At 39.0% G+C, this 13,613-nt stretch overlaps 1 protein-coding gene and 1 pseudogene across 3 annotated transcripts in view; both read right to left on the reverse strand.

The window, feature by feature from the left end:
• Positions 1 to 2,881: 2,881 nt before the first annotated feature.
• LOC105304613 (cytochrome c oxidase assembly protein COX15 homolog) overlaps positions 2,882 to 13,613 on the reverse strand; it is a 52,168-nt gene continuing 41,436 nt past the window's right edge. For all 3 annotated transcript variants that reach the window (XM_023522527.1, XM_023522526.1, XM_011378823.2), the window contains 3 exons: positions 7,050 to 7,204; positions 4,644 to 4,757; positions 2,882 to 3,711 (listed from right to left, as the gene is read on the reverse strand). In XM_023522527.1, the coding sequence (XP_023378295.1) occupies positions 3,580 to 3,711; positions 4,644 to 4,757; positions 7,050 to 7,204 (401 nt within the window). In that variant the 3' untranslated portion in view covers positions 2,882 to 3,579. The remainder of the gene's footprint in view (positions 3,712 to 4,643; positions 4,758 to 7,049; positions 7,205 to 13,613) is intronic.
• On the reverse strand, positions 6,462 to 6,579 carry LOC111731070 (annotated as a pseudogene).

A 13,613-nucleotide genomic window follows, 5' to 3' on the forward strand; every position in this document is an offset into this window, starting at 1 on the left:
ACCATTTTGTTTCTCTGGAATTCTGAGCAATGAGACCTTTTATTTGTAAAATTGAATCATTACTCATACTATAAGGGCTTTCTACTTTTAAGATGTATTCAATCATTGCTTACCATTTTTTTAAAGAAAACAAAGTTAAAAAAAAAGTCTGAATCACAGATGTTTTTAGCCATGCATGTATGATTCAGGAAAGCCTCAGGACATGTGGGCTCCTGGGGCTCTCCATTGTTAGTGCAGCCACTCGTATGCCTTTTAGTGACCTACTCCTCCCACTCCACTCCAATGAGGTAGCCCTGATACTTTCCTGAACAACCCTCCTACAGAGCACCTGCCGGGGTTTGGCCTATTAAGACTAGTGGTGGTGAAGGCTCTGCCCCTTATTAGCTTCGTAAGTCTTTATAAACAATGATCCCAAATACTCTGATTTCTGGTATTTCTGTCATTATGTTGTGCTCAAAATTCTCATTCCACTAGTCCTCTTTAGTTGAAGCTGTGAAGTGTATGCCTTGTCTTCACTGTTTCTGCCTTGAGCGATGGACTGTGCAGTTGAAAGCATCTTTTTATTATGATCCACAACTATACACTCCCTTCTTGCTTTAAAAAAAAAACAAAGGCTGGGGGTTGCTAAGATTGTACATTTTTCTAACACTTCACGTTAAATAATTTTGTTGAACAGTTATTAAAATTCGGATACTGTTAAATCAGTGTCGAGCAAAATGTGCAATGCATATTAGAGGGGAGGCATTCCCCTTATGCAGGGACATGGGCATCTATGTCACATATGCCAATATGTAATCCACCATTCATTCCAGGACCGGAAGGATTGCTGTGGATAAACTGGTTATCTAATCTTATGATCATCAATGTTGGTCTTTGAAACCAGCATCACTTTAGGCAGTAGCTAATCGTTACCCCTGCCACAATGGACAGCATTTGTAAGTGCAAGTTAAAGACAAAAATATTCCAGGTTGTTTACAAAAACCAGGTGTTTTAATTTCCTTTGATGTTTTAAAAACTGACAATTGTTGAGACCTTTGAAAATATTAAGGGAAATTCACTTAATCTTCTCAGCACTTATTTTGAAAGAGGTGGCTGGGCCATCGGTCTATAATCATACATTCATGCATTATTTGTTATGTGTCTGGTACTGGGAATAATGCAAATAAAAATAATTCAGATAATTTCCATTCACCAGGAGCTCGCAGATAGGCATAATACGGTTATATAGCTAAATACAAGAACTGTTTTTCCAAATATTCATCTTTAATAAAAGAAAAATGAAGTAAAACATCTGAAACTTGAACTTATTCATTGCTTTGTTGAAGGGAACCGGAAAGGCATTAGCATATGGTTTTTTGGGTTGGACCACACTGCCCTCTGCTGTTATTTAACTAAGGACAACCTTTGGGGATCAGGAGATGGTATGGGAACCTACCCCAGGGACTACAGTTCCCATTTTAAAAGAATTCTGAAGAGGTATATCCCATTAACATGCTACAACAAAGCAGGTTAAATGAGATAGGGTGGGGTGGAAATTCAGAGGGAATGAGAATAAGTAGTCAAAACTTCTAAAGTAACTAGGCTATGAGGGCTTAGGCCAATGAACTTGCCTGCACACTGGAGTCACCAGGGGAACTTAGAAATAGGCCTATTACTGCTTCCAGATACTGTAACTTAATTGGTCTTGGGTGAGGCTTGGGCTTACGATTTTTAAGGATCTAAAGTTGGGAACCACTTCTAATTATAGCATAAGCCCCAGGCTCTGAGACTTTCTAAAATTCAAGGACAAAGTGCCTACTTCTGTTTTGCCAGGAACCACTTGAGAATGGTGCATTCTAAGTCACACTGAAACTCACAGAATACTGGAGTTGAAAGGGAACTGAGATCACGTAGTCCAGAGACTGTAAGCAGGCAAGCCTTAGGTCATTTTTGGCTCCCAAACATGTTACCACCTGCGTAATATGCCCCAAATTTGAAATTAGTTGCCAGCACTTAATTGAGAGCTTTCCCATAAAAATCTAGGTGTTTGGCTTCTTTAAAAAAAAAAATCAGATCTGACAACCCTGGATGTGCAGAGCAGCAATATGCCAGAGCTCAGCAGTGGTTCAGCCTGTTAGCTGGGGCACTAGTTTGCCACCGTCTCAACCAGACTGACCCTAGTGGGCATCTGATTTGGTCCAACTTACTCTTGCCTGTTGCAAAACTAAAAACTAGCTTTTTGCAACTTTGGACCATCGCTCCAGCTTTGCAGCACAAAAGCAGCTCATTTCTCCTGCATGAGGTCTTCAACCTGTTGAGAAAGGAATCTTGCTCTCTCCAAATGTTCTCCAGCTAAATACCCCCAGTTCCTTCAAGTATTTTTTGGGATATGGGTTCTGGACTCCTCACCATCCTTGTCCCTTCCTTTGGATACTTAGTGGTCAAGGTCCTCCTTAAATTTGGTACCTGGAGTGAAATGCAGCACTTGCACCGAGGTATTCTATGGCTGTGAAATCTGTATTGATAAAATCTGAAACACCACTAATTTTGATTGCCGTCATCATCACTTTGTTGGTTTGTGTTGAGCCTGCGGCCAACTAAAATCCCTGTCTTTTTTTATATGAAATGATATGAAGCCAGGTTTCTCCACCCCAAACTAAAATAACCTATCTAATTTAAGTGAAGATGTTATATTTATAACCTGTTTAATTTCATCTTGATCATGTTACTCTGGAACAGTTTGGAGCTGTGACTGTCATCTATTAGCAATGTTGGGCTGCTCCATCCTCAAATCTGATCTGATGCCTTCATCCAAACACTGATTTAAAAAATAAAGTTGACTGAGACAGAGCCCTGTGAAATATCAAGAGACTAAAATCACACTAAATTCATTAATCAACAATTTGTTTAAATGTCTATGGCCACCTCAAGGCCACATTTTATTCATCCATTAGAAAAATTTATATTATCTATGCCATTCATCCGACCTAGCAATGTAACAGCACTATGTAGGTGATTGCCTGATGAGTCCAAGTGGGTTACTAGTGATTACCTCCTTTTCTAAGTACCTATAAACCATTCTGCTGCACACACATCAAGCTTGTCACAACCTACCTTTTACCTATTTTTGAAAATCAGGATACTTGGAAGACACTAGCTCTTTCTTGTTGAAGGTTACCTGGCTGCTTTAGGGTGTGCCAATTCTTCCCTTTGAATCTTCACCTGATGAAAGTGAAGTTAAGGTTTCCGCTTAGGCAGAATTCAGGACTCAGGAGGTGAAGAGACAGAGATGATGTATGTAGAACCAAGAGCATGCCAACATTAGAAACCTGAGGAAGCAGCAAATGGCAGATATTTCTTTCCCTACATTAAACCTGATTTTCAACATGACAGATTTCAAAGGGAACTTTCAGTGTAACCATACTTGATGACATTCTTGATCCTGTGACTGTCTCAAAAACAGGCAAAGAATTTTTAAAAACTTGGCCAATTTGGAAACCACTTGATAGGCCAAGGTCATTCTCTTAGAAAAGGTCTTATGCTCTCTGATGAGCTCTCAAAAGCACAGTTTCAGTCCTATGAAGCCTGATCCTCTTAGAATTATTTTGGGACTCTTCGGAGTTCGTTCATGAGCCAAAGGGCAGCACTGAGCAGAGCCAAGGAGCCCGACTGGTGAGTGGCAGCCAAAGGAGTTGGGACGTACATCAGCAGAGTGCTAATGCCCAAACCCACCTGTTAGAAGAAAGCAAGCAATAAGCAAAGTAGATTCAGAGCCAAAATGACTGAGTGTGGACAACCAGATACACAAAACTCCATATTCTCCCATCAAAACATTAAAAGTATATTTTTAATTTCACAAGTAAATATGCTTACAATGAAGGAAATTCAAACAAAGCAGAAAATCTAAAATTTCCCTTAATCATCCTTCATCCTGTCCCAGTTTACCTTCCACAAGTAGTCACTGTTATCAGTTTCTACACACTTGTACTTCTGTGTAAATATTTTTAGAGAATCATATAGTTTTGTACTTTTAAAAATATATTGTTCTGTCACTTGCTTTTTTTTTCCACTTAATAATACATGTCTTGATGTCTTATTAAACTGCTATACAGTATTCTAAAGTATAAATTTACCATGATAATTTATTTATCTGTTTAGGTGGTTTTCCAATTTTTCACCATTACATCAATTCTACAGTGAATTTCCTCACAGATATATGGCTCTTTGTGAATTAGAATATCTCTAGAATAATAAGTCAATTTGCTGGGCCAAAAGATTATACATTTAATATTTTAAAAGATAATGCCAAACTGCCCTCTGTAAATGCTATACCAACTCATGCTCTCACCAAGAATATATGGAGGCATCCATTTTCCTATACCTGAGCCAATATTATTTTCATTTTCTTTCCAATCTAACAAGGACAAAATGCCATGCATTGTTTTAATTTGCTCTTCCTTGATCATGAGTGAGACTAAACAGCTTTTCATATTTATTAGCCATTCATATTCCTCTTGTGAGAATTGTGTATTGATATCTTTATTTTCTAGTTACTAATTTTCTAGTCTATTATAAGTACTAAAAATATTTTTTCCTAGCCTGTTACCTTTCCTTTTTAACTATGTTTTGGGGACACCCTCAGACCAAATAGAAGTGGTTTATACCTGGGTATATGCCAAAGCTAGCAGAGTCACTGCTGCCATCTTGGTCCTTCGAGGAAGAGGAATTCTCTGAGAGAGGAAGTAGAGCACTGTAACGGCAGTAACTGAAGAGATTCCCTGCAAGGAGGAAAGAGTGTCATCGAGTGCCGGGAAGAACTGTCCCACCCTCCCGATTTCTGCTCACCTTATAGGTATCTCCTCCAGAACCACTGAGTAACCACTAAGCACTTTCCTGCCCCAGACAGAGAACCGCTTGCAGTTCCACCTCTGATTACTGCTTCTCAGTCTCTTTCCTGCTCCTCTTCCATTTGCCACTTAAATGTCAGTGTTCCCCAGGGCATCACCTAACGTTTCTGCACCTATCACTTTATCCACACACTCTCTTTCAGTGATCTCATCCACTTTCCAATGTGGGTGTCACCCAGGCTTGGCCCTCACGTTTTAAATCATTCTTTGTATCCTTACCCCTAATTTTATCTCTATTCTAATCTTGTTTATATTATATTTTATTATTTCATTTTATTTTGCAGTTTACATCTTCATTCGACAATCAGCAGTTAGTTCTCATCCACGTTAACTGTAGATATTTGAAAGTGGTGACAGGTACAAGGGTAACCAATGTATAGAGCTTGTTTGGTGAATCTTCATCTTCATTACATTTTCTGACAATCGCGCTGGGATACGGAATGGGACATTCCTTCTTCCTTTGACCCAGATGGCTTTGTTTGGTCTGGTGTCGATGCATGCATCTGGAGTTGCTGTCTCCTCCATGGTAAACTTCTGGATCTCTCTGAGCGACTGAGGGGCATGCTTCTTAAAACTCACTCCATGGGCACACTTGTGAATGTTGATGATGTATTCTCTGGTCACTACCTTGTTGATGGCAGAATGGCCCTTCTCTCCACCCTTCTTTGCCCGAACCATCCTGCCGGGCCCAAGTTGGAAAGCAGCTCTAATCCTGTCTTTTTAAAATAAGGCTGACTGCAGCACATAAGGGTTATTATTTTCCTGGGCTAGGAGTACAGGAAGTGGTGGTGCTGCCAGCTAGTGTGAAAAAAGATCTAAAGTCTCATGTTCATTCCCGCCCCTTCAGAATGAGGGTCTGAGACTGGCAATGGGGTCTCCTTCTGCCTTCCATGATGTCAAGGAAAATGTTTTCTGTCATATTTCTATACCTATTTCACTTCTTTTCCTTTTCAGAGCCGTCCATGATGACAATTTTAACCAGACTTTGCTTAATCCAAAGTCACTCAGATCTCTCTGAGTGACTGAGGGGCATGTGTGGTGGTGGGGACTGAGCCCACACAAGGTAACTTAGATTCCAGCCCTAGCATTCTCTTTGGATATCTGAGTCCTCTGGACCTCTTGCTTTGGATGTACTACTATCCTCTCACACTCAAAATACCTCAATCTGATGACATCCTCCCATCTCTAGCTCCACACTCATTCCAATAGTCCCATTTCTGTTGGATGTGTTTTAAGCATGCCACAGAAGAAACAAAGGGATCTCCTTTGATCTTTCTTCACCTTCACTTCTACAGCCAATCTTCTATTCCTCTCTTAGATTCACCCTTTTCCTCAAGTCCCACTCCCACCAGGAAGGCTTGAACCCCATCCCTCTCACCTGCTTTACTGCAACTGCACTCTGCTTCTCATTGGAATCCTTGCTGCTGATATTTCCCTGCTCCAGTTTATCATTCCCGAGAAACCAAGCCAATCTTTTTATTTATTTATTTGTTTGTTTATGTGAGGCAACCCTTGGTTGACTTCACAGATTGCAAGGACCTTGTCAGCTTACAATCCCTTATTTTTTAATTTTTACGCCTATAGCACCTGGTCTTCCTAGATGGTCTCCCATCCAAGTACTAACCAGGCCGGACCCTGCTTAGCTTCCGAGATCAATGGGATCGGGCTTGTTCAGGGTAGCATGGCCATAGACCCAAGCCAATTTTAACATGACCCACAGCAGGCCCTTAATAAACCTTAGCTTAAATGATACAAGGAGTATTTGTGACGCTCTTGGCTCCTTGGGGTTCTGGTTCAGCTCTGATAGCTATGTGTTCGGCAACTACTGTCTTTGCACTCTCTTTTCGACTCCACCTCACTTCTGCTAAAATGACTCTCTTATGTGTGTGCAGGAATGAGAGCAGTTATCATTTACCAGATGGTGAAAGGCATATTTAAACTTTAAGAAGTTGGCAGTATCCTGAAAGTCTAAATTTGGCTGGAGGGGTGTGAGTAAACAGGACAAAAACAGCACATCAGAGATCTGGTACTAAATTTCTTCTAAAAAGAAAAGGAAATCCAGTTCCCACTCTGCCCTCACTGTTGCCGTTAGTGCTTCAGACACCCCAAAGCCCGTGAGAGGCACCCTGTGCTGGGTAGCCAGTAACCACCAGACAGACTTACCAGGAGCCGATGATCAAACTGCACCATGGTGGGATTCTCAAAAACATTCCTCAGGGTGGGGGAGAAGGTAAAGAGATCCTCTGGGATCCAAGATTCTCCCATCTTAGGGAAGGAGTTGTAAACAAGCCCAGCATCCAGTCCTGCCACAAAAGCCCCTGTATGCCAAGGTAAAGGTAAATGGTATTTATTAAAATGAGAGAAAGAAATGATCTGAGTTGCATCTGGTACCTAGCGGGTCTCAACCCACCCTCTCTCTGTACATTTATATGGACCTTCTGATAATCCCCTACCTGCCCAGAGTCACACAGCACTTCCCAAAGGCTCCATTTTCGCCCTGTTCACCCTCCCAGGAAACCTCACAATCAACCCATCCGGACCAAGCCCCATGGTGTTCAAACTGCTGTCTGTGAGCTGCCCTTGGAAAGGCCCACATAACAAAAAATTGAAGAGGGCCTCTCATCCACAGCCCTTGAGGAATTGAGGCCTTCAGTTTAATAGTCCACAAAGAACTGAATTCTGACAACTATGCGAGTGATCTTGTAAGCAGATCCTCTCCCAGTGGAGCCTTCAGATGTCAGAAACATGGCAGAGTGGCAGACATCCCCAGATCTCTCTCCTTGAAACAACAATAAGCTGAACATCTAAAACTCAACAAAAAACACCCAAACTGCACACCAGCACATCTGAGCATGGGATCTGTGCAAAACAGCTACCACAGGTCAGAACCCAGGTATCTGGGCAGTAGACTAGGAGAAATAAAGCTGCCTCTCACAGCTGCCAGAGCTTCCTGCATGAGGAGGGGGAGAGGAGAAGGAGCAGCAAGTTCTCTGAACAGCCCTGCCTGGAAGTGCTTTGAGCTCCATGCTGCCGGTGGCAGGCCTCAGTCATCAGGGCAGAAAGCAGAAAAGCAGAATAGGATGGCAGAGAAACAACAGTTGATTTTTACTAGCCGCAGTTGTAACACCGAGGCTGAGCCGCAGCTCCCAATCCCCAACCCAGAAGGTCCCTCCCCCGACATCCTCTGAGACTGAACACTGTGGAGTCCCAGGGGAATGTGAGCAAACGCTACTGAAACTGTTGCTAACACTGACAGGGACTAAGACTGAGAGAAGTGAGCATGATTAAACATCTACAAGAAAATAAAAAGGCATTATTAAGGCTTTATATAAAGCAGGGATCCAAGAGGATTACACGCCACCTACTGGAAGCCAAAAGAAAAGCACTTTCTTTGCAAGAGGCTAAAGAGAGATCTTTATATAATAAATATTCTTTCTGGGAAAAATCAGAATACACTTCCATTAATGCCCAGGCAAAGAAATAGTCCATTAAACACCTTGAACAACCAAGATGACAAGGCATCTCAGAAATAAAGAAGAAAATCTCCAGAAAATAAGCTTACAAATATAGAAATATGTAACTTAAAGGACAGAGAATTCAAGATGGTTCCAAAAAAATTCAGTGAGTTCCAAAACAAGTCATATCAACAATTTCAAGAATTGAAAAAACAACTAGATCAGTGAATGAGTTCTTTAGCAAGGAGATTGAAACCCTCAAAAAGAACAGAATAGATCTTCTGGAGATAAAAAACACACTGCCAAGAGTTGAAAAATGAAACAGCAAGCTTGGGACATAGAGTCCACCAAATGGAGGAAAGGATCACTGATATCAAAGACAGAAATCTAGAAATAAATCAGAAGGAAAAATAATGAGAGAGAAATACAAGAACTAGCTGATACCATCAGGAGAGGAAACATAAGAATAATGGGCATTCTTGAAGGCGAGGAAAACGAGCAGGGACTAGAAAGCATTTTCACACAAATAGTTGACGAGAATTTCCCAAAACTAAGGAATGAGCTGGGGCTTGGAAATTAAGAAGTAAAGAGAACATCTAATTGTCTCAACCCAAAATGGCCTTCACCAAGACACAGTGCATTAAAATTATCAAAAATCAATGACAAAGACAGAATTCTCAGAGCAGCCAGGAAGAAGAAAACAGTAACTTATAAAGGAAAACCCATTAGATTATCGTCGGACTTCTCAGCACAAACCTTACAAGCCAGAAAGAAGTGGAATCAAATATTCAACATATTAAGTGGAAGGAATTACCAGCCTAAAATAATGTATCCAGCTAAGTTCTCCTTTAGATATGACGGAGAAATAAAGACCTTTCCAGACATACAAAAATTGAGGGAATTCTCCACTATAAGGCCTGCATTACAGGAAATATTGAAAGGGGGTTAGCTCACCTAAAACAAAATGATAAAAAAATCCCAAACATAATTAGGAGTAAGGTGACTAGCAGGATCATACAAGCAGAGGAGTGGAAGCCTTACTAAGAACAGGGCATTATAAGCTTAAAAAGTAAGAAGAGAATTGCTGTAGCAAGACAGTAATGAACGTTCGGCATACATAGGGACAAACTGAGACAACAATGACTGAAAAGGGGAGGATTCAAAGATTTAAATTCGCAAAGGGGAATGGAGATAAGGCACGTGCTGAAGAAAATGGACAACTGTATATATGTAACTATCTTTTACATATTCATAATGGTAACCACACGCCAAAGATTCAGAACTGAAGTATATAACATAAAACAAGAAGGACCAGAGGGAAAACCCACAAAAGCCAACCAAAATAAAGAAAACAGAAACACAAGGATAAAGAAGCAATGGAAACACCGAGCTACCAAAAAGCAAAAAGATAAAATGGCTATAAGAAGATCTCATATTTCAATAATCACCCTAAATGTAAATGGACTGGACTCACCAATAAAAAGGCACAGAGTTAAAGAATGGATCAAAAAAACAAAACCCAACCATATGCTGCCTCCAGGAGACACAGCTCAGCTCCAAAGACAAATAGAGACTCAAAGTGAAAGAGTAGAAAATGATATTTCAAGCAAATGGCATTCAGAGAAAAGTGGGAGTAGTGGTACTAATATTGGGACGAAATAGACTTCAAAATAAAAACGGTAAAGAAAGATACTGAGGGACACTTCATAATGATAAAGGGAATCATGCACCAAGAAGACAACACTTTTTAATATCTATGCTCCCAATCAGGGAGCCTGAAATATATAAAGCAATTACTAACAGAACTAAAGGGAGTTCTGTTACACTGTTAACAGTAGGGGACCTAAATACCCCACTGTTAGATATGGAAAGATCATCTAAACAGAAAATCAATAAGGAAATAACATCCTTAAATGACACATTAGACCAACTGGACATACTGACATTTACAGAGCCTTTCATCCCAGAACAGCTGCTTATATATTCTTCTCTAGTGCACATGGAACATTCTCTAGGATTGACCATATATTGAGACACAGAGGTAGCCTCAACAAATATAAGAGGGTTGAAATCATACCAACTATAGTCTCTGATCATAATGTTTTGAAACTAGAGATCAACTATAAAAAGAAAGCAGGAAGAACCACAAATACATGGAGATTAAACAACATTCTACTGAAGAACGATTGGGTCAGAGGACAAATAAAAAGAGAGATCAAGAGATACACAAACAAATGGTAAAATGATAGTACAACTTATCAAAACTTTTGGGATGCAGCAAAAGTGGTCATAAGAGGAAAGTTCATATCATTACAGGCCTACCTCCAAAAACAAGAACGAGCCCAATAAACAACCTAACACTTCTTAAAAAACTAGAAGAGGAAGAACAAATGCAGCCTAAAGTCAGCGGAAAGAAAGAAATAATCAAAATTAGAGCAGAAATAAATGAAAACAACAACAACAAAAATTAGCAAAAATAATGTAACAAAGAGACAATTCTTTGAGAAGGTTAATAAAACTGACAACCCCCTGGCTAGACTCACTAAAGAAAATAGAGAAAGGACACAAATAAATAAAATCAGGGATGAAAGAGGGGAAATGATGACTGATATCACAGAAATACAAAGGACCATACAAGAATACTATGAAAAAGTATATAACACCAAATTTAATAACCTAGAAGAAATGGACCAGTACTTAGAAAAATACAACCTTCCTAGACTGAATCAAGAAGATCTGGAAAATCTAAATAGACCGATCAACAGTATGGAAATTGAAACAATCATCAAAAACCTACCAAAAAGTAAAAGTCCAAGACCAGATCACTTCACCAGTGAATTCTACCAAACATTCAAAGAAGATTTAATACCTATTCTCCTCAAACTCTTCCAAATAATCGAAGAGGAGGTAATACTTCCCAACTCATTTTATGAGGCCAATATTACTTTGATACCGAAACCTGGTAAAGATAATACAAAAAAAGAAAACTACAGACCAATATCTCTCATGAACACAGATGCAAAAATCCTAAATAAGATACTAGCAAACCGAATACAGCAACATATTAAAAAGATTATACACCATGATCAAGTGGGCTTCATCCCAGAGGCATAGGGATGGTTCGAGATACATGAATCAAGCAATGTGATACACCACATAAACAAATTAAAAAATAAGAATCATATGATATCGATAGATGCAGAAAAAGCCTTCGACAAGATACAGCATCCATTTATGGTCAAAACACTTAACAAAATAGGTATAGAAGGAAAGTACCTGAACATAATAAAGCCCATCTATTACAAACCCTCAGCCAACATTATAGTGAATGGTGAAAAACTAAAAACCTTCCCTCTAAGATCAGGAACAAGGCAAGGCTGTCCACTATCACCACTGTTATTCAGTATAACATTGGAGGTCGTAGCAAGTGCAATCAGACAAGAGAAAGATATAAAAGGCATCCAAATAGGAAATGAAGAAGTCAAACTGTCAGTCTCTGCGGATGACATAATTCTCTATATAGAAAACCCTAAAGATTCCACAACAACACTACTAGAAACAATAAGCAAATACTCAGTAAAGTTTCTGGATACAAAATTAACGTTCAAAAATCCATAGTGTTCCTATGCTCTAATAATGAAATGTCAGAAAAAAAAGTGGAAAAAATAATTCCTTTTGCAATTGCAACAAAAAGAATAAAATGCCTGGAAATAAATTTAATGAAACATGTGAAGAATCTATACAATGAAAACTACAAGACCCTATTAAAAGAAATTGAAGAAGATACAAAGAAATGGAAAGATATGCCATGTTCTTGGATGGGAAAAATCAACATAGTTAAAATGACCATATTACCTAAAGCATTATGCAGATTTAATGCAATTCCCATCAAAATCCCATCGGCATTTTTTAAAGAAATGGAACAAAAAAACCATCAGATTTGTATGAAAGCACAAAAGACCCTGAATTGCCAAAACCATCCTGAGAAAAAAGAACAAGGCTAGAGGCATCACTCTTCCCAACTTCAAATTACACTACGAAGTGACAATAATCAAAATGGCAGAAAAACAGACACAAAGACCAGTGAATAGGATCAATAATGTTCGACAAAAAAGCCCTAAACAAAAAATGAAAATTAAAAAACAAACAAACTAAAAAGCCAAAAACATAATAGTAGAGAAAAGAAAGCCTCTTTAATAAATGGTGCTGGGAAAACTGAAAGCCATCTGCAAAAGAATGAAACTAGACTGTTGTCTGTCACCACACACCAAAATTAACTCAAAATAGATTAAAGACCTAAATATAAGACCTGAAACAACAAAATGCATAGAAGAAAACATAGGAACTAAATTCAAAGACCTTGGACTTAAAGAGGATTTTATGAATTTGACCTCAAAAGCAAGGCAAGTAAAAGCTAAAATAAATGAATAGGAATACATCAAACTAAAAAGCTTCTGCTCGGCAAAAGAAATCGTCAACAAGGTAAAGAGACAACCATTTGAATGGGAAAATATATTTGCAAGCAACACCTCCGATAAGGGCCTAATATCCAAAATATACAAAGAACTCATACAACTCAGTAACAACAACAAAACAAACAATCCAATCAAAAAATGGGCAGAGGACCTGAACAGATACTTTTCCCTAGAGGACATACAAATGGCCAACAAATATATGAAAAGATACTCAACATCGCTAGCTATTAGAGAAATGCAAATCAAAACCACAATGAGATACCACCTCACACCTGTTAGAATAGCTATAATCAACAGGACAAGTAATAACAAATGTTGGAGAGGATGTGGAGAAAAAGGAACCTTCATACACTGCTGGTGGGACTGTATAGCCACTATGGAAAACAGTATGAAGGTTCCTCAAAAAACTAAGAATTGATCTAACATATGATCCAGCAATCCCTCTACTGGGTATTTACCCCAAAGACTTGAAAACTTATATCCGAAAAGATATTTGCACACCGATGCTCATAGCAGCATTATTCACAGTGGCCAGGACATGGAAGCAACTGAAGTGTCCTACGATAGATGACTGGATAAAGAAGCTGTGGTACATATATACAATGGAATATTACTCAGCCATAAGAAGAGATGAAATATGGCCATTTGCAACAACATGGATGGTCCTTGAGATAATAATGCTAAGCAAAATAAGCCAAACAGAAAAAATTGAAAATCACATGATATCACATATATGTATGATATAAACCTACAAGCAACAATTGAACAGGAAGGACAAACAAACAGAGACTCATGGA

This window comes from Pteropus vampyrus, unplaced genomic scaffold (assembly GCF_000151845.1).
Source record: "Pteropus vampyrus isolate Shadow unplaced genomic scaffold, Pvam_2.0 Scaffold348, whole genome shotgun sequence".
Lineage (NCBI taxonomy): Eukaryota > Metazoa > Chordata > Mammalia > Chiroptera > Pteropodidae > Pteropus > Pteropus vampyrus.